Source organism: Panthera pardus, unplaced genomic scaffold, assembly GCF_024362965.1.
Source record: "Panthera pardus isolate Hobbes unplaced genomic scaffold, ASM2436296v1 HiC_scaffold_22, whole genome shotgun sequence".
Classification (NCBI taxonomy): domain Eukaryota; kingdom Metazoa; phylum Chordata; class Mammalia; order Carnivora; family Felidae; genus Panthera; species Panthera pardus.
The window spans coordinates 20,577,346-20,602,817 of record NW_026526788.1 but is presented as its reverse complement, the minus strand read 5'-3'; the positions used below and the strand labels follow the sequence as shown (position 1 = coordinate 20,602,817).

Genomic DNA, 25,472 nt, shown 5'->3' with positions numbered 1-25,472 from the left:
TTTTCTTTAACTCTTTACCATTTACGTGTTTGTAAGAACCTATTAAGGACACAAAGGACAGAATCTCTACTTGTATAACAGAATGAGGGAGAGTTTTCTTTGACATAAAAATATCTCCTGGTTGATAGATAGGGACCTATCAAGTAACATCTGTTCAGGCCACTCATAATAACAACCCCCAATCTATCTTTTCCAGTCCAAGAGACACCAGTCTTCATGCTGGTGTTGCAGTGTTGTAATGATGAGATTTTCTTTCATTATATAAGAAACAATAGAAAGGTAAGTGTCCTCATTGCCAATGTTAGTTTTATTTATCTTCCCTAATGGTGACCATGGCATAGAGAAAAATCATATTCATGTAGAACTGCACAAAGATATTGGGTCTTTGGCAGAGGGCCCAGACAGCTTGTTATCAGAATAAAAGAGAACAGGGGATAATGTCTCATACATCTTGAAATATTTAAAGGCTCACTAAACCTTGGTACAAAGGCAATTGGCACATCACCGTGAGTAAAATAAGATTGGGGGAGGGAGGTGAAAATGGATGATATCCCACTCTCCCATTCTTTCTGACCTGTTTCGCACAGTGGCTTCAAATTCACTAAAAGAGGGGTGTAAAGAGTGATTTTTAGCTTTGCACAATAGAAAAAAAAATCAGACAGCTTTTCAAGACAAACTTTTCTTTCTCAAAGCTACTTACTGTCTTTTACCTTTTTAGCACAGGAGGGCACCCTACAAATAATGAATACAAGCCTTTATTTTACAGATAAGGAAATTGAGGCCCAGAAAAGACCTGTAACTTGCCTTAGGTGGTTGCGTTCTATCAGCTCAGACTTAGGATGGTAGAATAAATATGAGTAGGTTTTGCAATGGAGGAATAGAAGTAAGATTTGTAAGTGTCCACATTTTGAAAGTTCTAGATATCTTGAGAGAAACTGATTTTTTCTGTTTGCAGCTGGAGTGTTATTGGATCTGTGATGCCCTCACTTTGGGGACTGTAGAATAACAACTATAAGCTCCATAACCGGAGCCTGTTAATACTTATTACCTGCCAATTTTTTTATTTCAAGTTTTTATTTAAATTCTAATTAGTTAACACATATAGTAAAATTGGGTGCAGGTGTAGGCTTTAGTGATTCATCACTTAAATACAACACTCAGTGGTCATCACAAGTACTCTCCTTAATCCCCATCATCAATTTAGCCCAACACCTTCCATTAACAGTTTGTTCTCTATTGTTAAGAGTCTCTTGTGGTTTGCTTCCCTCTTTTCCCCCCTTCCCCTATGTTCATTTGTCTTGTTTCTTAAACTCCACATATGAGTGAAATCATATGGTATTTGTCTTTCTCTAATTTTGTGTAGCATAACGTATTCTAACTCCATCCATGTTATTGCAAATGGCAAGATTTCATTCTTTTTAATGGCTGAGTAATATTCCACTGTATATATACACCTGGCAATTCTTTTTTTGGGGGGGAGGGGGCATATCTTTTTTTAAATTTATATCCAAGTTAATTAGCATATAGTGCAATAATGATTTCAGGAATAGAATCCAGTGATTCATATAACCACCAATGTTTATCCCAAGTGTCGTCCTTAATGCCCCTTGCCCATTTAACCCATCGCCCTACCCACAACCCCTCCAGCAACCCTCAGTTTGTTCTCAGTTTGTATTTAAGAGTCTCTTATGTCTTGTCCCCCTCCCTGTTTTTATACTATTTTTGCTACGCTTACCTTATATTCATCTGTTTTATATCTTAAATTCCACATGAGTGAAGTCATGTATTTGTCTTTCTCTGACTAATTTTGCTTAGCATAATACACTCTAGTTCCATCCACATTGTTGCAAATGGCAAGATTTCATTTGTTTTGATTGCCCATTAATATTACATTGCATATATATACCACATCTTCTTTATGCATTCATCAGTCAATGGACATTTGGGCTCTTTCCATACTTTGGCTATTGTTGATAGTGTTGTTATAAATATAGGGGTGGGTGGATGTGCCCCTTCAAAACAGCACTCCTGTATCCTTTGGATAAATACCTAGTAGTCCAATGCTGGGTCGTAGGGTAGTTCTATTTTTAATTTTTTGAGAAACTTCCATACTGTTTCCCAGAGTGGCTGCACCAGTTTGCATTCCCACCAATGGTGCAAAAGAGTTCCTCTTTCCTCACATCCTTGCCAACTCTGTTGTTGCTTCAGTTGTTAATTTTAGCCATCTGACAGGTGTGAGGTGGTATCTCATTGTGGTTTTGATTTGCATTTCTCTGATGATGAGGGATGTTGAGCATTTTTTCATGTGTCTGTTAGCCATCTGTATGTTTTCTTTGGAAAATTGTCTACTCATGTCGTTTGCCCATTTCTTCACTGGATTATTTGTTTTTTGGGTGTTGAGTTTGGTAAGTTCTTTATAGATTTTGGATACTAACCCTTTATCTGATATGTCCTTTGCAAATATCTTCCCACATTCCATCACTTGCCTTTTAGTTATGTTGATTCCTTCACTGTGCAGAAGCTTTTTATCTTGATGAGGTCCCAATAGTTCATTTTTGCTTTTGTTTCCCTTGCTTCCGGAGATATGTTGAGTAAGAAGTTGCCATGACTGAGGTCAAAGAGGTTTTTGCCTGCTTTTTCCTCTAGGATTTTGATGGCTTCCTGTCTTATGTTTAGGTATTTCATTCATTTCAAGTTTATTTTTGTGTATGTATAAGATAGTGGTCCAGGTTCATTCTTCTGTATGTTAGTTTCCTGTTTTACCAACACCATTTGCTGAAGAAACTGCCTTTTTCCATTGGATATCCTTTCCTGCTTTGTCAAAGATTAGTTGGCCATACGTTTGTTGGTCAATTTCTGGGTTCTCTATTCTGTTCCATTGATCTATGTGTCTGGTTTTGTGCCAGGGCCACACTGTCTTGATGATTAGAGCTTTGTAATACATCTTAAAGCCTGGAATTGTGATGCCTCCAGCTTTGGTTTTCTTTTTCAGGATTACTTTAGCTATTCGGAGTCTTTCTGGTTCCATACAAATTTTAGAATTGTTTATTCTAGCTCTGTGAAGAATGCTGGTGCTATTTTGATAGGGATTGCATTGAAGATATAGATTACTTTGGGTAGTATTGACATTTTAACAATATTTTTTCTTCCAATCCATGAGCATGGAATACTTTTCCGTGTGTGTGTGTGTGTGTGTGTGTGTGTGTGTGTGTGTGTTCTTTGATTTCTTTTATAAGCTTTCTATAGTTTTCAGTGTATAGATTTTTCACCTCTTTGGTTAGGTTTATTCCTAGGTGTTTTACGGTTTTTGGTGCAATTGTAAATGGGATAAATTCCTTGATTTCTCTTTCTGCTGCTTCATTATTGGTATATAGAAATGAAATTGATATCTGTACATTGATTTTATATCCAGCAACTTTGCTGAATTCATGGATCAGTTCTAGCAGTTTTTTGGTAGAATCTTTTGGGTTTTCCATATAGAGTATCATGTCATCTGCGAAGACTCAGAGTTTGGCTTCCTCCTTGCTGATTTGGATGCCTTTTATTTCTTTGTGTTGTCTGACTGCTGAGGCTAGGGCTTCTAACACTATGTTGAGTAATAGTGGTGAGAGTGGATATCCTTGTCGTGTTCCTGACCTTAGGGAGAAAACTCTCAGTTTTCCCTATTGAGGATGATTTTCGTGGTGGGTCTTTCATATATGGTTTTTATGATCTTAAGGTATGATCTTTCTATCCCTACTTTCTTGATTTTTTTTTTTTATCAAGAAAGGATGATGTATTTTGTTAAATGCTTTCTCTCCATGTATTGAGAGGATCGTATAGTTCTTATTCTTTAATGTGTTACTATTATTATTAATGTGATGTATCAAATTGATTTAATTGCACATATTAAACAAGGCTTGCATCCCAGAAATAAATCCACTTGATCATGATGAATATTTTTTTAATGTATTCTTGGATCCTGTTGGTTAGTAACTTGTTGAGGATTTTTGTGTCAATATTCATCAGGGAAATTGGTCTGTAGATCTCCTTTTTAGTGGGGTCTTTGTCTGGTTTTGGAATCAAGGTAATGCTGACCTCATAGAATGAGTTTGGAAGATTTCCTTCCATTTCTATTTTTGCAACAGCTTCAAAAGAATAGATATTAACTCTTCTTTATTTTTTTTTTGTTTTTATTTTATTTTATTTATTTATTTTTTAATATATGAAATTTATTGTTAAATTGGTTTCCATACAACACCCAGTGCTCAAACCAAAAGGTGCCCTCTTCAATGCCCATCACCTACACCCCCTCCCTCCCACCCACCATCAACCCTCAGTTTGTTCTCAGTTTTTAAGACTCTCTTATGCTTTGGCTGTCTCCCACTCTAACCTCTTTTATTTTTCCTTCCCCTCCCCCATGGTTTCTGTTAAGTTTCTCAGGATCCACATAACAGTGAAAACATATGCTATCTGTCTTTCTCTGTATGGCTTATTTCACTTAGCATCACACTCTCCAGTTCCATCCACGTTGCTACAAAGGGCCATATTTCATTCTTTTTCATTGCCACGTAGTACTCCATTGTGTGTATAAACCACAATTTCTTTATCCATTCATCAGTTGATGGACATTTAGGCTCTTTCCACAATTTGGCTCTTGTTGAGAGTGCTGCTATAAACATTGGGGCACAAGTGCCCCTATGCATCAGTACTCCTGTATCCTTTGAGTAATTTCCTAGCAGTGCTATTGCTGGGTCATAGGGTAGGTCTATTATTAATTTTTTAAGGAAACTCCACACTGTTTTCCAGAGTGGCTGCACCAGTTTGCATTCCCACCAACAGTGCAAGAGGATTCCCATTTCTCCACATCATCTCCAGCATCTATAGTCTCCTGATTTGTTCATTTTGGCCACTCTGACTGGCGTGAGGTGATATCTGAGTGTAGTTTTGATTGGTAATTCCCTGATGAGGAGCGACGTTGAGCATCTTTTCATGTGCCTGTTGGCCATCCGGATGTCTTCTTTAGACAAGTGTCTATTCATGTTTTCTGCCCATTTCTTCACTGGGTTATTTGTTTTTTGGGTGTGGAGTTTGGTGAGCTCTTTATAGATTTTGGATACTAGCCCTTTGTCCGATATGTCATTTACAAATGTCTTTTCCCATTCCATTGGTTGCCTTTTAGTTTTGTTGGTTGTTTCCTTTGCTGTGCAGAAGCTTTTTACCTTTATAAGGTCCCAGTAATTCACTTTTGCTTTTAATTCCCTTGCCTTTGGGGATGTGTCGAGTAAGAGATAGCTACGGCTGAGGTCAGAGAGGTCTTTTCCTGCTTTCTCCTCTAGTGTTTTGATGGTTTCCTGTCCCACATTCAGGTCCTTTATCCATTTTGAGTTTATTTTTGTGAATGGTGTGAGAAAGTGGTCTAGTTGCAACCTTCTGCATGTTGCTGTCCAGTTCTCCCAGCACCATTTGTTAAAGAGACTGTCTTTTTTCCATTGGATGTTCTTTCCTGCTTTGTCAAAGATGAGTTGGCCATACATTTGTGGGTCTATTTCTGGGGTTTCTATTCTATTCCATTGGTCTATGTGTCTGTTTTTGTGCCAATACCATGCTGTCTTGATGATGACAGCTTTGTAGTAGAGGCTAAAGTCTGGGATTGTGATGCCTCCTGCTTTGGTCTTCTTCTTCAAAATTACTTTGGCTATTCGGGGCCTTTTGTGGTTCCATATGAATTTTAGGATTGCTTGTTCTAGTTTCGAGAAGAATGCTGGTGCAATTTTGATTGGGATTGCATTGAATGTGTAGATAGCTCTGGGTAGTATTGACATTTTGACAATATTTATTCTTCCAATCCATGAGCACGGAATGTCTTTCCATTTCTTTATATCTTCTTCAATTACCTTCATAAGCTTTCTATAGTTTTCAGCATACAGATCTTTTACATCTTTGGTTAGGTTTATTCCTAGGTGTTTTATGCTTCTTGGTGCAATTGTGAATGGGATCAGTTTCTTTATTCGTCTTTCTGTTCCTTCATTGTTAGTGTATAAGAATGCAACTGATTTCTGTACATTGATTTTGTATCCTGCCACTTTGCTGAATTCATGTATCAGTTCTAGCAGACTTTTGGTGGAGTCTATCAGATTTTCCATGTATAATATCATGTCATCTGCAAAAAGCGAAAGCTTGACTTCATCTTTGCCAATTTGGATGCCTTTGATTTCCTTTTGTTGTCTGATTGCTGATGCTAGCACTTCCAACACTATGTTAAAGAACAGCAGTGAGAATGGACATTCCTGTCGTGTTCCTGATCTCAGGGGGAAAGCTCTCAGTTTTTCCCCACTGAGGATGATATTAGCTGTGGGCTTTTCATAAATGGCTTTTATGATGTTTAAGTATGTTCCTTCAATCCCAACTTTCTCGAGGGTTTTTATTCAGAAAGAGTGCTGAATTTTGTCAAATGCCTTTTCTGCATCGATTGACAGGATCATATGGTTCTTATCTTTTCTTTTATTAATGTGATGTATCACGTTGATTGATTTGCAAATGTTGAACTAGCCCTGCATCCCAGGAATGAATCCCACTTGGTCATGGTGAATCATTCTTTTTATATGCTGTTGAATTCAATTTGCTACTATCTTATTGAGAATTTTTACATCCATATTCATCAGAGATATTGGCCTGTAGTTCTCTTTTTTTACTGGGTCTCTGCCTGGTTTAGGAATCAAAGTAATACTGGCTTCATAGAATGAGTCTGGAAGTTTTCCTTCCCTTTCTATTTCTTGGAATAGCTTGAGAAGGATAGGTATTATCTCTGCTTTAAATGTCTGGTAGAACTCCCCTGGGAAGCCATCTGGTCCTGGACTCTTATTTGTTGGGAGATTTTTGATAACCGATTCAATTTCTTCGCTGGTTATGGGTCTGTTCAAGCTTTCTATTTCCTCCTGATTGAGTTTTGGAAGTGTGTGGGAGCTTAGGAATTTGTCCATTTCTTCCAGGTTGTCCAATTTGTTGGCACACAATTTTTCATAGTATTCCCTGATAATTGCTTGTATCTCTGAGGGGTTGGTTATAATAATTCCATTTTCATTCATGATTTTATCTATTTGGGTCATCTCCCTTTTCTTTTTGAGAAGCCTGGCTAGAGGTTTGTCAATTTTGTTTATTTTTTCAAAAAACCAACTCTTGGTTTCATTGATCTGCTCTACAGTGTTTTTAGATTCTATATTGTTTATTTCTACTCTGCTCTTTATTATTTCTCTTCTTCTGCTGGGTTTGCGGTGTCTTTGCTGCTTTGCTTCTATTTCCTTTAGGTGTGCTGTTAGTTTTTGTATTTGGGATTTTTCTTGTTTCTGGAGATAGGCCTGGATTGCAATGTATTTTCCTCTCAGGACTGCCTTTGCTGCATTCCAAAGCATTTGGATTGTTGTATTTTCTTTTTTGTTTGTTTCCATATATTTGTTAATTTCTTCTCTAATTGCCTGGTTGACCCACTCATTTGTTAGTAGGGTATTCTTTAACCTCCATGCTTTTGGAGGTTTTCCAGACTTTTTCCTGTGGTTGATTTCAAGCTTCATGGCATTGTGGACTGAAAGTATGCATGGTATAATTTCAATTCTTGTATACTTATAAAGGGCTGTTTTGTGACCCAGTATGTGATCTATCTTGGAGAATGTTCCATGTGCACTTGAGAAGAAAGTATATTCTGTTGCTTTGGGATGCAGAATTCTAAATATATCTGTCAAGTCCATCTGATCCAATATATCATCCAGGGCCCTTGTTTCTTTATTGACAATGTGTCTAGATGATCTATCCATTTCTGTAAGTGGGGTGTTAAAGTCCCCTGCAATACCACATTCTTGTCAATAAGGTTGTTTATGTTTGTGAGTAATTGTTTCATATATTTGGGGGCTCCTGTATTCGGCACATAGACATTTATAATTTTTAGTTCTTCTTGATGGATAGACCCTGTAATTATTATATAATGTCCTTCTTTATCTCTTGTTACAGCCTTTAATTTAAGGTCTAGTTTGTCTGATATAAGTATGGCTACTCCAGCTTTCTTTTGACCTCTAGTAGCATGATAAATAGTTCTCCATCCCCTCACTTTCAATCTGAAGGTGTCCTCAGATCTAAAATGAGTCTCTTGTAGACAGCAAATAGATGGGTCCTGTTTTTTTATCCATTCTGATACCCTATGTCTTTTGGTTGGTGCATTTAGTCCATTTACATTCAGTGTTATTATAGAAAGATATGGGTTTAGAGTCATTGTGATGTCTATAGGTTTCATGGTTGTAGTGATGTCTCTGGTACTTTGTCTCACAGGATTCTCCTTAGGATCTCTTGTAGGGCTGGTTTAGTGGTGATGAATTCCTTCAGTTTTTGTTTGTTTGGGAAGACCTTTATCTCTCCTTCTATTCTAAATGACAGACTTGCTGGATAAAGGATTCTCGGCTGCATATTTTTTCTGTTCATCACATTGAAGATTTCCTGCCATTCCTTTCTGCCCTGCCGAGTTTCAGTAGAGAGATCTGTCACAATTCTTATAGGTCTCCCTTTATATCTTAGAGCACATTTATCCCTCGCTGTTTTCAGAATTTTCTCTTTATCCTTGTATTTTGCCAGTTTGACTATGATATATCATGCAGAAGATTGATTCAAGTTACGTCTGAAGGGAGTTCTCTGTGCCTCTTGGATTTCAATGCCTTTTTCCTTCCCCAGTTCAGGGAAGTTCTCAGCTATGATTTCTTCAAGTACCCCTTCAGCACCTTTCCCTCTCTCTTCCTCCTCTGGAATACCAATTATGGGTAGATTATTTCTCTTAGTGCATCACTTAGTTTTCTAATTTTCCCCTCATACTCTTGGATTATTTTATCTCTCTTTTTCTCAGCTTCTTCTTTTTCCATAATTTTATCTTCTAGTTCACCTATTCTCTCCTCTGCCTCTTCAATCCGAGCTGTTGTCGTTTCCATTTTATTTTGCATTTCTTTTAAAGCGCTTTTCAGCTCCTTGTGGCTGTTCCTTAGTCCCTTGATCTCTGTAGCAATAGATTCTCCGCTGTCCTTTATACTGTTTTCAAGCCCAGCAATTAATTTTATGACTATTATTCTAACTTCACTTTCTGTTTATATTGTTTAAATCGTTTTTGATCAGTTCATTAGCTGTCGTTATTTGCTGGAGGTTTTTTTAAGGGGAATTCTTCTGTTTGGTCATTTTGGATAGTCCCTGGAGTGGTGTGGAACGGCAGGGCACTTCCCCTGTGCTGTCTTGAATAACTCACGTTGGTGGGCGGGGCTGCAGTCAGACCTGATGTCTGCTCCCAGCTCACCGCTGGGGCCACAGTCAGACTGGTGCCTACCTTCTCTTTCCCTCTTGTAGGGGCGGGATTCACTGTGGGGTGGCGTGTCCCGTCTGGGCTACTTGCACACTGCCAGGCTTGTGGTGCTGGGAATCTGGCGTATTAGCTGGGGTGGATCGGCAAGGTGCACAGGGGCAGGAGGGGCAGGCTCAGTTTGCTTTTCCTTGGTGATCTGGTCGGGAGGGGCCCTGTGGCACCGGGAGGGAGTCAGACCCTCCAGAGGGATGGATCCGCAGAAGCACAGCATTGGGTGTTTTCTAGGTGCAAGCAAGTTCCCTGACAGGAACTGGTTCCCTTTGGGATTTGGGCTGGGGGATGGATGAGGGAGATAGCGCTGGTGAGCACCTTTGTTCCCCGCCAAGCTGCGCTCTGTTGTCTGTGGCTCAACAACTCTCCCTCCCGTTGTCCTTCAGCCCTCCCGTTCATGAGCAGATCTGTTAACTTATAACATTCCAGATGTTAAGTCCCACTTGCTGTCAGAACACACTCCGTCCGCCCCCTCCATTTTTGCAAGCCAGACTCGGGGCCTCTGCTTTGCCAGCGGACTGCCCCTCCATCCCGGCTCCCTCCCTCCAGTCCGTGTAGCGCACACCGCCTCTCCACCCTTCCTACCCTCTTCCGTGGACCGTATATGCTTGGCTCTGGAGAATCCATTCTGCTAGTCTTCTGGTGATTTTCTGGGTTATTTAGGCAGGTGTGGGCGGAATCTAAGTGATCCGCAGGACGTGGTGAGCCCAGCGTCCTCCTACACTGTCATTTTCCCCTATTAACTCTTCTTTAAAAGTTTGGTACAATTCCTCTGGAAAGCCATCTGGCCCTGGACCCTTGTTTGTTGTTTGTTGGGAGATTTTGATGACTAATTAAATTTCTTTACTGGTTATGGGTCTGTTCACATTTTCTGTTTCTTCATGTTTCAGTTTTGGTAATATATGTTTCTAGGAATTTGTCCATTTCTTCCAGATTGCCCTATTTGTTGACATAATTTCTCATAATATTCTCTTATTATTTGTTTTTATGCAGTGGTGGTTATGATCTCTCCTCTTTCATTCTTGATTTTATTTATTTTGGGTCCTTTTTTTTTTTTTTCTTTTTGATCAATCTGACTAGGGGTTTTCAATTTTGTTAATTCTTTGAAAGAACCAGCTCCTGGTTTCATTGATCTGTTCTACTCCTTTATTATTATTATTATTATTATTATTATTATTATTATTTTAATTTTGATAGCACTGATTTATGCTCTAATCTTTATTATTTCCTGTCTTCTGCTGGATTTGGGCTTTATTTGCTGTTATTTTTCAAGCTCTTTAAGGTGTATGCTTAGGTTGTGTACCTGAGACTTTTCTTTCTTCATTAGGAAGGCCTGGATTGCTATATACTTCCCTCTTATGACTGTCTTTCCTGCATCCCAGAGGTTTTGGGCTGTCATGTTATCATTTTCATTGGTTTCCATTTACTTCTTAATTTCCTCTTTAACTTCTTAGTTAACTCATTAATTCTTTAGTAGAATGTTCTTTCATCTCCAAGTATTCATTGTCTTTCCAAATTTTTTCTTGTGGTTGATTTTGAGTTTCATAGCATTGTGGTATGAAAATATTCAGTGTCATCTCAATCTGTTTGTACTTGTTGAAGGCTGATATGTGTCCCAGTATGTGATCTATTCTGGAGAATGTTCTATGTGCAGTTGAGAAAAATGTGCATTCTGGTGCTTTAGAATGAAATGTTCTGAATATATCTGTTAACCATCCAGTCCAGTGTGTCAGTTAAAGCCATTGTTTCCTTGTTGATTTTATGCTTAGATGATCTGTCCATTGCTGTAAGTGGGGTGGTGAAATCCCCTAATATTATGGTATTATTATCAATGAGTTTCTTTATGTTTGTGATTAATTGATATATATTTGAGAACCTCCACGTTGGGGCATAAAAGTTTACAATTGTTAGATCTTCTTTATGGATAGACCCCTTAATTATGATATAATGCCCTATTCATCTCTTGTTACATCCTTTATTCTAAAATCTAGATTGTATGATATAATTATGGCTGCTCCAGCTTTCTTTTGGTGACCATTAGCATGGTAGATGTTTCTCCATCCCCTGACTTTCAATCTGAAGGTGTCTTTAGGTCTAAAGTGGGTCTCTTGTAAACAGCATATAGATCAATCTTGTTTTCTTATCCATTCTGTTACCCTACGTCTTTTGATTGGAGCATTTAGTCCATTAACATTTAGAGTAAGTACTGAAAGATATGAATATAGTGCCAATGTGTTGCCTATAGAGTTGGAGTTTCTGGTGGTGTTCTCTGGTCCTTTCTAGTCTTTGTTGCCTTTGGTCTTTTTTGTTTTGTTTCTTCTTTTTTCCACTCAGAGAGTCCCCCTTCAAATTTCTTGCAGGAATGGTTTCGTGGTCATGAACTCCTTTAGTTTTTGTTTGTCAGGAATCTCTTTATCTCTCCTTCAGTTTTGAACGACAGCCTTTCTGGATAAAGAGTTCTTAGCTGCATATTTTTCCAATCCCGCACGTTGAATATATCCTGCCACTTCTTTTTGGCCTGCCAGGTTCCTGTGGATAGGTCTGCTGCAACCCTGTTCTGTCTTCCCTTATAGGGTAAGGACTTTTTTTTCCCCATTGCTGCTTTCATAATTCTTTCCTTGTTTGTGTATTTTGTGAATTTGACTATGATATGCCTTGTTGATGGTCAGTTTTTGTTGAATCTATTGGGAGTTCTCTGTGCTTCCTGGATTTTGATATCTATGTCTTTCCCCAGAGTAGGAAAATTTTCCAGAATAATTTGCTGACATAAACCTTCTACCCCTTTTTCTCTCTCTTCATCTTCTTGGACTCCTATGATTCAGATGTTATTCCTTCTTAATAAGTCACTGAGTTATCTAATTCTTGTACCATGCTCTTTTACCTTAGTTACTCTCTTTTTTTCTGATTCATTATTCTCCATAATTTGTCTTCTCTTATCACTGATTTGCTGCTCTCTTCATCCATCCTTGCCACTGTTGCATCCATTCAATATTTCCTCTTGGTTATAGCATTTTAAGTTTCATACTGACTAGATTTTACTTCTTTTATCTATTCAGAAAGAGATTCTATGCTTTTTTCAACTCCAGCTAATATTCTTATTATTGTGACTCTAAATTCCAGTTCAGACATCTTGCTTATATCTGTGTTGATTAAGCCCCTGGCTGTCATTTCTTTGTGTTCTTTCTTTTGGGGTGAATTCCTTCATTTTGCCATTTTGGAGGAAGAAAAAGGATAACTTAAATAAAATAAAAAGTAAAAAAAATTAAAAACAACACAGAAAATCAAATAAAAGAAGCTAGATCCTCTGTCTAGGTGAGTTTTGGTCTGGTTGTTGAAACCTGATAGAATAGAGAAAAAAGGGAAAGAAAAGAAAAAGAAAGAAAAAGAAAAAAAGTAAGAAAGTTTAAAAATTAAAAATATGTATAGAATAAAATAGAATAAAATGTAATGAAGAAAGTGAAATAGAATAAAATACTTAGAAAAAAATAAAAAACATAGTAAAAAGAATTAAAAAAAAATTTTAAAGGAAACTATGGGCGCCTGGGTGGCTCAGTGGGTTAAGCATCCAACTTCAGCTCAGGTCATGATCTTGCAGTCTGTGAGTCTGAGCCCCAAGTTGGGCTCTGTGCTGACAGCTCAGAGCCTGGAGTCTGCTTCAGATTATGTGTCTCCTTTTCTCTCTGCCCCTCCCCAACTCACACTCTGTCTCTCTCTGTCTCTCAAAAATAAATAAATGTTAAAAATTTTTTAAAAATAAAATAAAAAGAAAAAAATAAAATTTTCTTTTTCTGTATCCAAGAAAAATAAATGAAAGGAGAAAAAGAAAATAAAAGAAATAAAAAAAAATAGATGAACCAGCAAACAGAGTGAAACTCGAATGAAGTTACATCCAGTTTCCCCTAGAACTCAAACAATGAAGCACTCTATAGTCTGTACACTAAGAAAATGGAGAAACTTGTGGTTCTCTAGGGCATGTGCTTGGAGGGCGGAGTTGGGCGTGGCTTGGTGTAATGGCTCTGTTCTCCACTAGGTGGCAGTGCTTAGCTTACTAGGATGGATTGTTGTGGTATATGTGTGCATGTGCATGTAGGTGAACGTGCAGGAGAGGTGAAAATGGCATCACCCAGCTTCCTAGTTTCAGGCACAGGAACTTTGTGTTCTCACCTACCCAACAAGCAATCAAGGATCCCTCCTTTGTCTCAGTCTTCTTCTGTCCATTCCCCACTTCTACACTGTGTCTGTGTCCAGGCTGTCAGCCTGCCATACACCTGGAAATTCTTAAATCAGACTGATCTGGATTTGAATCTGGCACAGCCAGTTAGGAACTCTGTGACTTTGGACTTGTTATTTTATCTTTCTGAGTCTCCGTTTATCCATCTGTGCAGTAGAGTTAATATTAGTAGTGACTTCTTAAGTTTGTATTAGATGAGTGAATATTATACTGTAATATAATGCTTATCACAGTGTTTCACACAAGGGAAGTAAGTGGTCCTAGATATTATTACATTTTTAATCTATTTTAGTGATATTCGACCAGGCTATCCCCTGACAGTCCCTGCCTTGTCCAAAGAGGGAGAAGCATTTGACACATTAATTCTTCACTAAATTTTTCAGCCTGCAGCCACAGGACTCTGGATTACTTCTTTCTATTGTAAGAGCCACCCAGCAGGCATTTTAATAGAATTTCTCCTGGTACCTCCTGTTTTTGGCTAGAGAAGTTTTAGAGCTGGTGCAGGCACATGCTCACACAACACACTTCAACATCACAAATGCGGATGAATGCATTTGGGAATAGTAGAGGAGGGCGTCATGGTCACCACTGCTTCAGTGTGTACAAAAGTCTCTGATGTAATCAGAACCTTTGATGTCTCAGGGAACAGAGCTTCCCCTCACCCTTCCTGTCAAGGTGCCAGGCTGTGGTTAGAGGTTTGACATGTCATTGGGCTTTATTTGGTTGCTGTGTGTAAGGCTTTCCTTCCTGTCATGCGTACTGTGGAATTAATAGCACCCACAGCTAATATTTTAGTCTGAGCTCTTGCTCGGCCTCCATGTTAGTCTGATGCCCTGGTACAACATGCATCTTTCCTTCTATGTTGAATGTGACCATTTTATATTCCTATCCAAACCCTGTTTATTTCTACAATTAATTTCACATTTAACTATCATTAGACTCATGGACTTAGAAAAGGCTATTTCAGCCAGATGTTCACTATTTGTGAAATTAGAGAATGTTAGAATTAGAAGGGATCAGCCAGTCTTATTTCTCATTTGACCTTTGAAGGAACAGGCTCAGAGAAGGGAAGTAACTTCCCCAGGATCACACAGCAAAGAATTGACCTAGCCAGGAAACTCAGGTCTTTTTATTCCTAATCAGATCTCTTTCCAAAGTGTCTTTTGAACTGTGTTTGATAGAGCACAGATTTGGTCCAGTGATACCCTCAGTCATGTGCCTTGGAGATCCCATTTTAGTTGCATTGAACAAAATATACACTGTAATTTCTGGGCTTATAGCCTCTTGGGTCTATTAAACTGAAGTATTTCAATTTATAAGTTAGAAGGCTTGAAGATCCACAGCTTGTTAATGAAAACTTTCCATGCGATTTTAAAGCTGCCGTCCTTGTGAGCTTGATTTAACCTCTTTTGAAAGCTCCCCCAGGAGTAAAGAAATAAAAAAAATCATTTCAGAAAATGATTCCAGGCTTTAAAATATTTTGTCAGAAGAAAAAATCAGCCTTAAATTTTTCCTACGTCCTGTTTGCAGTAGTGAGAGCTCATTTCTTTAGTAGTCCTTGTTTCTAGGGTTTTAGGCTTTTGTTCTTAACATTACTTCAAAAGATGATTGGGGCCAGGGAGTGTGTTAAATGGGTGATGGGCATTAAGGAGGGCACTTTTTGGGGTGAGCACTGGGTGTCATATGTAAGAGATGAGTCACTGGGTTCTATTCCTGAAGTCAAGTCTACACTATATGTTAACTAACTCGAATTAACTAACTTGAAAGGTGGTAACTGTGTAGAGCATATCCAGTGACAAAGATGTTTTCCAGGTGAATAAGATGTGTTTACAGATCAGAGGGTAGAACTCTGTGAGGATTTTGTGAAACTAAATGTAAAACATTGGCTGTCCATATAACCAGGCTGTTACCCAAAGCCAGCATACTAATCTGTGTATCAGGGAAGAGGTACAGTGCATCATCCTAGCACATCATGGGTAGCACCAGGCTAAGCTGTTTGGGAGGTGTGTCCTTGTGTCACTGTCCAAGGTACTGAAACCAGGCCTTCACTCATAGAAAGCATCTATGCTATCCCATCTGAGCTCCCGTAGGAAAAAAACACTGTTGTTTTCCTTCAATCGTTTCCATCTTGATTCAGACATATGTGGTTTTTACATCACTCTAGAAGTGACAGAACTGTGCCTTGTGTTTCACTATTAATATATTTATTTTCCCATGTACATTTGATGACTATGTCAAAACAAGCACTGTTTTTTCCTTTGAACCTAGGAGAGACACATTTCTTTCCCGATGCCTTTCTCTCACCAGAAACTTGCTAACGTTATACAGACTTAGTGGATGCTTTAAAAAAAATATGGCACAGCCCCTAGACTTAGCCAATGTACATATTTACTTATCAATGTACGTATTTCTAGCAATATTATAATTATGATCAAGTCATTGTAAACATTCCTATATAGTCTTGTATATATTCAATTTAAAGTAACCATTAATTTTCTTGAGTCTGCATTGAAGTTATCAGGTGGCTCTGATTTGTTTAAGAATGATCTCACTGATCTATGGGGATGGAGACTAAGTATGTCTATCTTTCTTTCCTAGTTTCTCTCCTGTAGAAAATCCACTTTCATGCTCTGAGAAGAAACCCAGAAATCAAAGTGAATGATTTGTATTAACAGAATCATTTCCTTCCAAAATCAAAAATAATTTTTATTGCCACATCCAACTTTGATTAGCTACTTGGCAAGAGATACATACCCCTACATGTATGTTTGTTGGTGAAAACATATCCAGAATTCCCATGAAAGTCTGATAGTAACACTATTACTATTGTCACCACCAGTAATAATAATAATAATAACATTTGTAATTATAGCTAACACACCTGTAGGGTATAGCATATTCCAGTAACTACTTTCACTGTTTTACATACATCAACTAATTTATCCCTCACAGCAACCCTATGAGGCAGATGTTGGTGTAATCCTCATTTGGCAGATGAAACTGAGGCTAAGTAATTTGACCAAGGTCAGACACATATAATTAAGTTTGACTTTAGTGCTAGCCTAGTAGGATATTGAGTGTATAAACAGTGAGATGATTAGAAATCTGGGTATCCCCCTGAAGTACTGATTTCCCAGACTATTGTCGGGTGTTAGACATCCTGGGGTCTCCTTTCTTGAGCTTGGTGGAAATGACTGATAGGAAATCTTCGAGTTTGTTAGTATAAACCAGACAAGTTGTGGTCATAAACCTTGTTTGTAAGTACAGGCAAGGGAGTAAGCACTGGTTTGTATCAGTGCAGTCATTTGCGCTGATATGAAGAATGGCCTAGCAACCACATGTGGGGTGTGAGTGGACCACAGGGTGATTGATGTTCAGACTGTAGGGGACACTGGCATGGACAGGCTATATGAAAAGTGATGAGTGACCAGGCATGTTTAGGAACAATGCCCATGGAAAGGACAAAAGTGTGGAGGAGTTCAAGAATGTTTGCTTTGTTTTTCAGAACTAACTCTATCATCTGGAAGTTGTCATACATGAATTTCTCTCCCAGATTTATGTTTCTGAACCATCTCTGTGTGTCTTGGCTGTCTAAAAATTTTGATTTTCCTTTCTTACCTTTCTTTCCCTCCCTCCCTCCCTTCCACCCACACTTTCCCCTCCTTTGTAGCCTTCACATGGTGACAAGACTTCTAATCCTGAAGTCCTGAAATGGATGAATGATTTGGCTAAAGGTCGTAAACAACTTAAAGGTAAGTTCCAGCCAAGAGTCTCTTTTTCCATAAAGGAAGCAGTTAAAATAGATAATTTGCTCCAAGGTATTTTTTATTCTTTTCCACCTGTGCCCTCTTTAACCTCATCTCTCACGTAGATTGGAGGCTCCATTTTGAAATAAATGGTCCTGGGTCCCTTTCATTATTTGGCCCCATCTAATAATTCTCCTTACAAAGAGATTGAAGAACTCCAGACTCCAAAGAGAAATGATTCACTTCAGTGCCAGGAACATTTCAACACGTGGAGTATTAACTTCCCCCTAGGTTACTGGATTCTTGGATGTTAGAAAAAGGCCTGAACAATCATTTACTCCGCATAACGCATTGTACATATGAAGACATTTATGTCCAGAGATAGAGACAATTTATGTAGCTGGGAGGTAGTGCGCTAGATATAAAACTCAGAGCTCTTACCTCCTAATCCAGTGTTCTTCTTTCTTCTTTCTCTGGAGATTATGATGATGATATGAGTGTTAATTAACTCTAAAATCCATTTAAAAGGACTATGGTATTTACCAATAAAAATTTATTTGCCTCCTCTGGGGTGCCTGGGTGGCTGGCTCAGTCGGTTAAGCATCTGACTTTGGCTCAGGTCATGATATCACATTTCATGAGTCTGAACCCCACATCCAGTTCTGTGCTGACAATGCAGAGCCTGCTTGGGATTCTCTCTCTCTCTCTCTCTCTCTCTCAAAATAAACTTTAAAAAATTATAAAAAAATTAATTTTCCTTCTCTTTCCACATTCTTATTTTAATACTTAGATGTGGAAATTTTTCCAAATTTGTAAATTTTCCAAAGGTGATAAGGAACTGGAAGGGAATCTGAATTCAGTGGTATTAAACTGTAATGATGTTGCAGGTTTATAAAATATGCAATGTTTAAACATCACACCAGAGTATAACTAAAAAACAAACACCAAACAAAGAAAATGAGCTCTGTAATTGAGAAATCAATATAAGTGGCCACCTTTAGCATATTCTGAAATTTAATTCCATGATAATTCCCAAGTTGCTTTTTTACTTTGTTATTTAGGTTTATATAAAAACACATTGCAATAATGGTGAATCCTGGATTTTAAAAGATGACATTAGACAAAATTGTCAAGTTGGGACTGCACTCCCATCTCTCATATCCTATCCCTCCTGTATTTCCTCAGATGTCTGCATGTGTAAAGCCTTACAGAAGTGCTTGCATTTACACAGGGGCTCTTAATGACACAAAACTTTCAAAACTCAAGTAAATGAACCAGTGAGTATAGAATTCCAGGTGTTGTGGTAGGTATTGGATGAAATATTTGAGGGCCTGGTACCATCTTCCTCTAGATCTCATCCTCTGAAATTTAAACCACTGACTTACTTCTACACATAACCCTCAACTTCCATAAGATCCCAGTCTCTAGAGCCCTTTGTTTTCACACCTGAGTAGGAGATATGCTGTTTGTTCTAGTTATTAAGGCTGCCCTTGCCCTGTGGAAAGCTATCAGCAATAGTGTCCATTTCCACTGACTTCACATCAGTGGTGGGAATTTCTGAAAGGCTCTCTGCTCTTAAGCCCAGTGAGTCCTCCTTGCTCATGGTAACTCATGGCATTTCTCTTAGAACTAAAGCTGAAATTGTCAGAAGAACAAGGGAGTGCTCCCAAAGACCTACCTAGAAACCTGTCCTGTGAGCAACCTGCAGTCCCCAGAGAGAATGGGAAGCCAGAAGCTGTGGGCCCTGAGCCAAGCTCCTCTGGAGAGGACACTCCTGATACTGTGCTGACATGCCTAAAGGAGAAGACAGAGCAACTTCCTGCTCAGGAGGATTCTAAGGTACCTCACCATATCCTCACAGGTCCCAACATTCAATAGGATTCCAGAGAGATTATGGTTTTGACCAATTTGTACGAGCACTTGGCACTACATAAACATCTTTAGGAGACTGGTTCTGAATTTCAGTCAGGTGACCTAGCAAGTTATTGACCATGACCTATAGGTGTTGCCACTTAATTCCAGAATGTTATTCTGGAAGTTATACTATTGCATGCTGGTAGGAAGCAAATAGCAAAGATATTAGGGTGTATCATATCTACTTTCTCCATTATTCCCCCAATAAATTAGCAAATTAACCCAAGACTAGTATTACAATCCCATTTTACCATATATTTTATTTAAAAAATAATGCAGCTGGGATGAGGTATACATAGTAAGGAAAATGGTTTAGTATCTTATAAGATAGATAGGTAGGCTTTTTAAGAGAGTGTTAGGTAAAAAGATGTCTAAAGACCTCAGTTTTAGTCTTTAGAGTGAAGTCTTTAGACATCTTAGTTTTGAAATCTTTGTGAAAGATTTCACATCCTGCACATCTTCTCATCCTGCACATCTATGCTTACATTTCATTTATGACCAGGAACCTTCCTTGTAGTCCTTTCTGTATCAACTCTAAAAGTGGTATGATTGCCTTTAATTTCTTGAGTAAGAGTTGTAGCTTGCATATCATAGCCCTAACTATGCTGTATGACATTTTCTATCTCTCATTTTATACTTTAGACCTCTTGAGTAGAATAGCTATTTGTAGCTCATGATCCTACAGTGTCTGTACATAGTAGGTATTGAATAAATGTTTGCTGAATGAATGGACAGATGAATGAACGAACTAACATATTTAACTTTGGAATCAAGTATTATTGATAAGAATGGTGACTTTACCTGTTCTATTGCACATTATATGGTCTTAATCATAGGTGACAACATATGCCAAATCCCAAAAGGCTCACCATATGCCCCTGGACTTGTTCTTTACATGGAGACTTGTGATGTACAAGCAGAAATGGGCCCTTGGCCACCTCTATTTTTATGAAATACTTTTAGATTAAAAAAAAACAATTCTATGTTGTAAGAAGTGAATAGGTTTTTATCCACTTGGCCAACTCATTCCACCCCACCAAAGATTCTGGATTTTTATGATAGCCAGCGGATAAGTGGGTAACACACACACACACACACACACACACACACACACCTAATTCTATGTTCTACTTGATTAGGGCAGTGAGGGATGAGTTAGGATTGGTAGAGTAGACTTAGATCAGGACTCAATGCTTCAATAAGCCACTTTCTAGCTATGTATACTTAGTAAGTGAATTAGTTCTCTGAGATTCAATTTACTCATCTATAAAATACAGATAATACCTACTTACGTAATTATTGTGACAATAAGGAAAGATGCCTGGTGACTGGTGGGCAATCATTAATTTGAAAAAATATTTGAGTGCCATAATAGGCACAACAATGTGTTGTGAGGTATGATACATATTGGATATAATAAGATAGAGAAGCTATGAGGGTTACTGCCCTCATGAAACTCATGTAATTCTGAAAATTGGGATACAACAACAAATAAACAGCTCAATAAGTAAAATTATTAAAGATTTTGATAAGTAGTGTGCAAAGAATTAGATAGTATAGAAAATAATGGGTATGCTTTCTACTTTATATAATGTGACTAGGAAGGCCAATAGGTGACATTTAATGAAGAATCAGCAGGCCAAGAGAGCAGCAAAAATCATTTTAGGCAGATGGAACTGCCAATATGAAGGCCTTGAGGGAAGAGATTGTGTGTACTTAGAATTCTTGGGTCTGAGGGCTAGAGCACAGGATGGCAAGAGATGTCAGAAAGTCAGGCTGGGGCCCCTGACATATTACCTTTTAAGTTACTACCTAAAGTATTGGAAAACTGTTGAGTCGTTGAAAGCAGGAAAGTGACATGGTGTGATTTACATTTAAAAGATACTTCTGAAATTTTTAAAAATATTTATTCTTAGAGAGAGAGAGAGAGCAGGGGAAGGGCAGAGAGAGGGGTGTGTGTGTGTGTGTGTGTGTGTGTGACAGAATCTGAAGCAGGCTCCAGTCTCAGCTATCAGCACAGAACCCGACGGGGGGCTTGAACTCATGAACTGTGAGATCATGACCTGAGCTGAAGTTGAACACTTAACGGACTGAGCCACCCAGGTGCCCCTAAAAGATCTTTGTGATTGCTGCATGGAGAACAAATCACAGGGGAAAATTCTGGATAGAGAAAGATGAAATGGGTAGTTTGGACTAGCATGAAAGCCTTGGGGACGGAAAGAAATAGACATACTCAAAGTATATTTTGGATGTATAATCAAAAGGATGTGCTGAATCATTGGATGGTAGGAGGGAAGGAAAGGAAGAATCCAAGATGGTGACAGGTCCATTTACTGAGATAGGGAAAACTACAGAAGGAACAGATTCAGGATGAGAGTGAAAAATTAAGAGGTTCTGTTTTTAACACGTTCACTTTAATATTTTTGAGGAATACAGTGACCAACCATCCCTGGTTTCCTTGGATTTTCCTGGATGCTAAAAATTTCACGTCTTTCAAAATGCCCCATCCTGGAAAAATGGGGATGGTTGGTCACCCTACTGAGACATCTAAGTCTAATAGGCACATGCACAGAGAGTCTAAAGATCAGAGAAACATATTTGAGTTGTTTGGAAGTTATCTTTGCTTAAATGGCAATTTATTTCTATTATTTTAAATGAAGTATCTGTTAAACTGTATAATAAGTGTCAGAAGCCCCTTCAGATAAAGCTAGCATCTCTGCAGTAGGCTAAAGTGAGGCCCTTTAAATAGAAAGCATCTGTAGTGGAATATGTAGCTCTCAATATCTAAAGCTGTAGTATTGTTCCTGGGGGAGGGGGGGGAGTTAAAATAGCAAACCTGATAGTGGCTAGTCAGCTATCAGGTGGTTCCTACAGGAGAGTCCAAAAACCACAGAAGCAGCCAAGGGAGGATTGCAAATTTCCACAGTAGCTATATTATTCCTGGATCCTCAGTGAACTCATTAGCACTTGAGATTATCTGATTAGGTTCTATTTCTTTACACTCAAATTGACAGATTATTTTCATCTGGGGTCCTTGCTTTACTGTTGAAAATACTGTAAATATTAAAATTTCCAAGATGAAGAATTATTTCTTTTCTAGAGAGAACTTTATGAAATTTTTACATTTGGTGTTTAGTCAGAGTCCATACTAAAGCTGATAAATCCCACAGCATTGCCTTGTCAGTTCAGATACTGCTATAGGGTAATTTTCTTCCTCTTTTATTTATAGATGATTTTTGGAGGTAATAACTTCTGGGTCACAGGGTATCTATTCACTGAGCACTGTAAGTGATGAATCATCCCTTAGGTATGACTGTGGTGCCTATTTATGTCCATTTCTTGTGAGAATCTTGAATTGGTCCTGGCACATCATACCCATTTTATTGCCCTTTCTCAGAACTGTAGGGTGGTATCAGGTGCATGGCACAAATTGAGCACTGTAAGTGAATGAGTCATCCCTGAGATCTGACTGTGGTGCCTATTTATGTCCATTTCTTGTAAAAATCCTGAATTGGTGCTGGCATGTTATACCCATTTTATTGCCCTTTCCCAGAACTGTAGGTGGTATCAGGTGCATGGCACAACTTACTAACTGGATGAGTAATGGCAGTTACTTCTGGCCCTTCACTAACTGCAGCATCTTTGAGGAGGAAAGCAGGTTTTTAAAAATATATATAACTCATTTTATTTTAAAAAATAAAATGAAAATATAGTGATTAGTAGGTTGTTATACCCACTGGTTGTTATACCTTGCAGAGAGGGCAACTTAAAAGTAAAGGGCACAAAAAAGTAAGATCCCATCAAGTTATTTTGCCTACTTGTCATTTTAAATAATAAAACAATTTTTAAAATTGGTAATACTATCTCACATAGTTCAAAAGAAAATACAAATGGCCACACATTAAATAGATTCTTTGCCACTCCATCTGCTAGCTCTAGAGGTCTCCCATCCCCAAGCAGGTAATGTTTGCGGCTAATGTTTTATGTGTGCTTTTGGAGTTTCTATATAAAGCATATACAAGGGATTGCTTTGGTAATTATTCTAAGAGTAAAATCAACTAATCAGAGTGAAAGATGAGTGCATACATTGTACATGGACCCTGATTTTCATCTGGCATCTTTGGATGATATTCTTCTATAATGGCATTTATTATCCTAAGCTGCTCTTTGGTCACTATTTTCCTCTTTTAGGACAAAATTTAGCTTTTCTAGAATCCAAAGAATTTAGTAAAAATAAATAAAATTACAAAAATCAAACTGCTGTACAGAGATGCTAATAATAGTTAAATGCATCATTTTTCTGAAGTTGCTTTCTATGAAATATAAGTCCCAATGAGATACTGAATAAAAAACATTGTTCATGTTTTCTGAACTTGGATTGAGATTTTTTTCTTTATTACCTATTAAAACCCCATAAGATAGATAAAAGGTTTGTTTTTTTCATGGCAAGATGTATCACGACTAAGAAAATATTTAAGAAATTATTAGGCTGGAAAACGAAAGGGTCTTGTGGTTACTTAACCAATACTTAAATGGCTTCTACAGAGAGAGGTGATCTATCTTTCTACTGAAAATGAAAGTTCTTAGGTTATAGCCTATGGAATTTGTATGAAGATTGTTAAAAATTAGGGTACTTTTGTTTTTAAACCTGAGTTGATATATTTATAGCAGGGAATGGGGATGTGTTGAGTACTGTGAGAATTTTTTAAAATATCTGATATAATTTTTGTCCTCAAGAAACTTCTAACTCATTTGGGCAGACAAATCTGAAACACAGTACATAGTTAAGGCCCAGATAATCAGATAGAAAAGTTCAGAGAAAAGGGAGCTAAATGTGGGCCAGAACGGTTCTCAACTGGGACAGGGGTAGGGTAACATGTGAATAACTAGGAAGTTTGAAAAATACACATACTTAAGTCATGTTCTTTTCCTTCAGGATCCCTTTGTGGGATCTGGAAGGCAGAGATCCAGAGAGCACCTTGGGTATGTGTACTTTGACAAAAGATACCTGGGTAATTTGCTCTGTGCTATTTCTCCTGTTTCCTTCCTGCTAGTCGCTTAGTGAGAACCATCTGACCAGAGTGAAAAAATTGTGTGTAGTAAACATATAGCAAATTAGAAGGGAGGAAAACCAAGGCAAGCAGAGGTTTGGTCATTTTGGATGGTCACTTTGGATGGAGAGAAGGATTATAGTGGTGGTGGGTAGGTAAATAGAGGATTGATAGATAAATAGGAAGCTATTTAAATTTTTATGCGCAGTGTGACCTGTTAAAAATAGTGCTTAGGAGAATACATATTTGGATCAAGAGTTTATGAAATCTTTCAGTTGGAAGGAACTTTGTAATTCCAACCTCCTTATTGTACAGGTAAGATAAGGATTCAAATAAGTTAATTGTCATATCAAAAATAGTTTGTGGCAGAGCTAGCCAGTAACCTAGTATATACTCCAAGCTTGTGATGAAGACCCGTACAAAGTTTGTGTTTGTGAATATAATCATGAAGATCCATATAAAATACATGTTTCAGAAGAAAAATCAATAGGTCTACATATTGTTTTTTAAGAATGAAGAAGTAAAATGACAGGCTTCTTACCATTACATATTTAGGATTCCTTCAGAAGCTTTAAAAACATCTTTCTAAACTTGGACCTATCCTTTAAGAAACTTTTGCTGGAAGAAAATTGGCATGTGCTTTAAACAGTATCTTATAATTGTCTTCCCTTTTTCTAATTACTGTTGCATTATAGTATTATTAATCCCTTACTTTGAGGCTTCAAAACTGTTGTTTTTTTTTTTTTGTTTTTGTTTTTTTTTTTTTTTTTGCCTGCTAAAAATACTGACATGCTTTCATTCTTGCCTGAGAAAGGAACAATAATTAATTTCATGTTTTTCAGGTAGCTAAGCAAGACAAGAACCTCATAAAGCCTCTTTATGACCGATACAGAATTATCAAGCAAATCTTGTCAACACCTTCCCTTATTCCAACAATTGTAAGTCAGGATGCTTGCATTAACTAGAAACCTGTACTTGTGCTTGGTATTGTTTAAGTAGGGAGGCAGCACTATGACAGTTATAAAGAAGCCTTTTTGGCAGTATATGCTGCTAAAAAGGTCAGTTGTTATTTCACACAGTAGAAATGTGGTCTCCTTTGAGCCAAATATCATACTTAACAGGTGGATGATAATTAAAACTATTATGAAACAGGAATGTATAGCAACTGCATT

The 25,472-nt window shown here is 37.8% G+C and overlaps 1 protein-coding gene across 3 annotated transcripts in view; it reads left to right on the top strand.

Annotated features, from left to right (window-relative positions):
• Nucleotides 1–25,472, top strand: part of FAM13C (family with sequence similarity 13 member C) — a 173,868-nt gene that overhangs the window by 140,222 nt on the left and 8,174 nt on the right. For all 3 annotated transcript variants that reach the window (XM_019436081.2, XM_019436080.2, XM_019436078.2), the window contains 3 exons: nt 17,260–17,341; nt 18,963–19,174; nt 25,143–25,238. In XM_019436081.2, the coding sequence (XP_019291626.1) occupies nt 17,260–17,341; nt 18,963–19,174; nt 25,143–25,238 (390 nt within the window). The remainder of the gene's footprint in view (nt 1–17,259; nt 17,342–18,962; nt 19,175–25,142; nt 25,239–25,472) is intronic.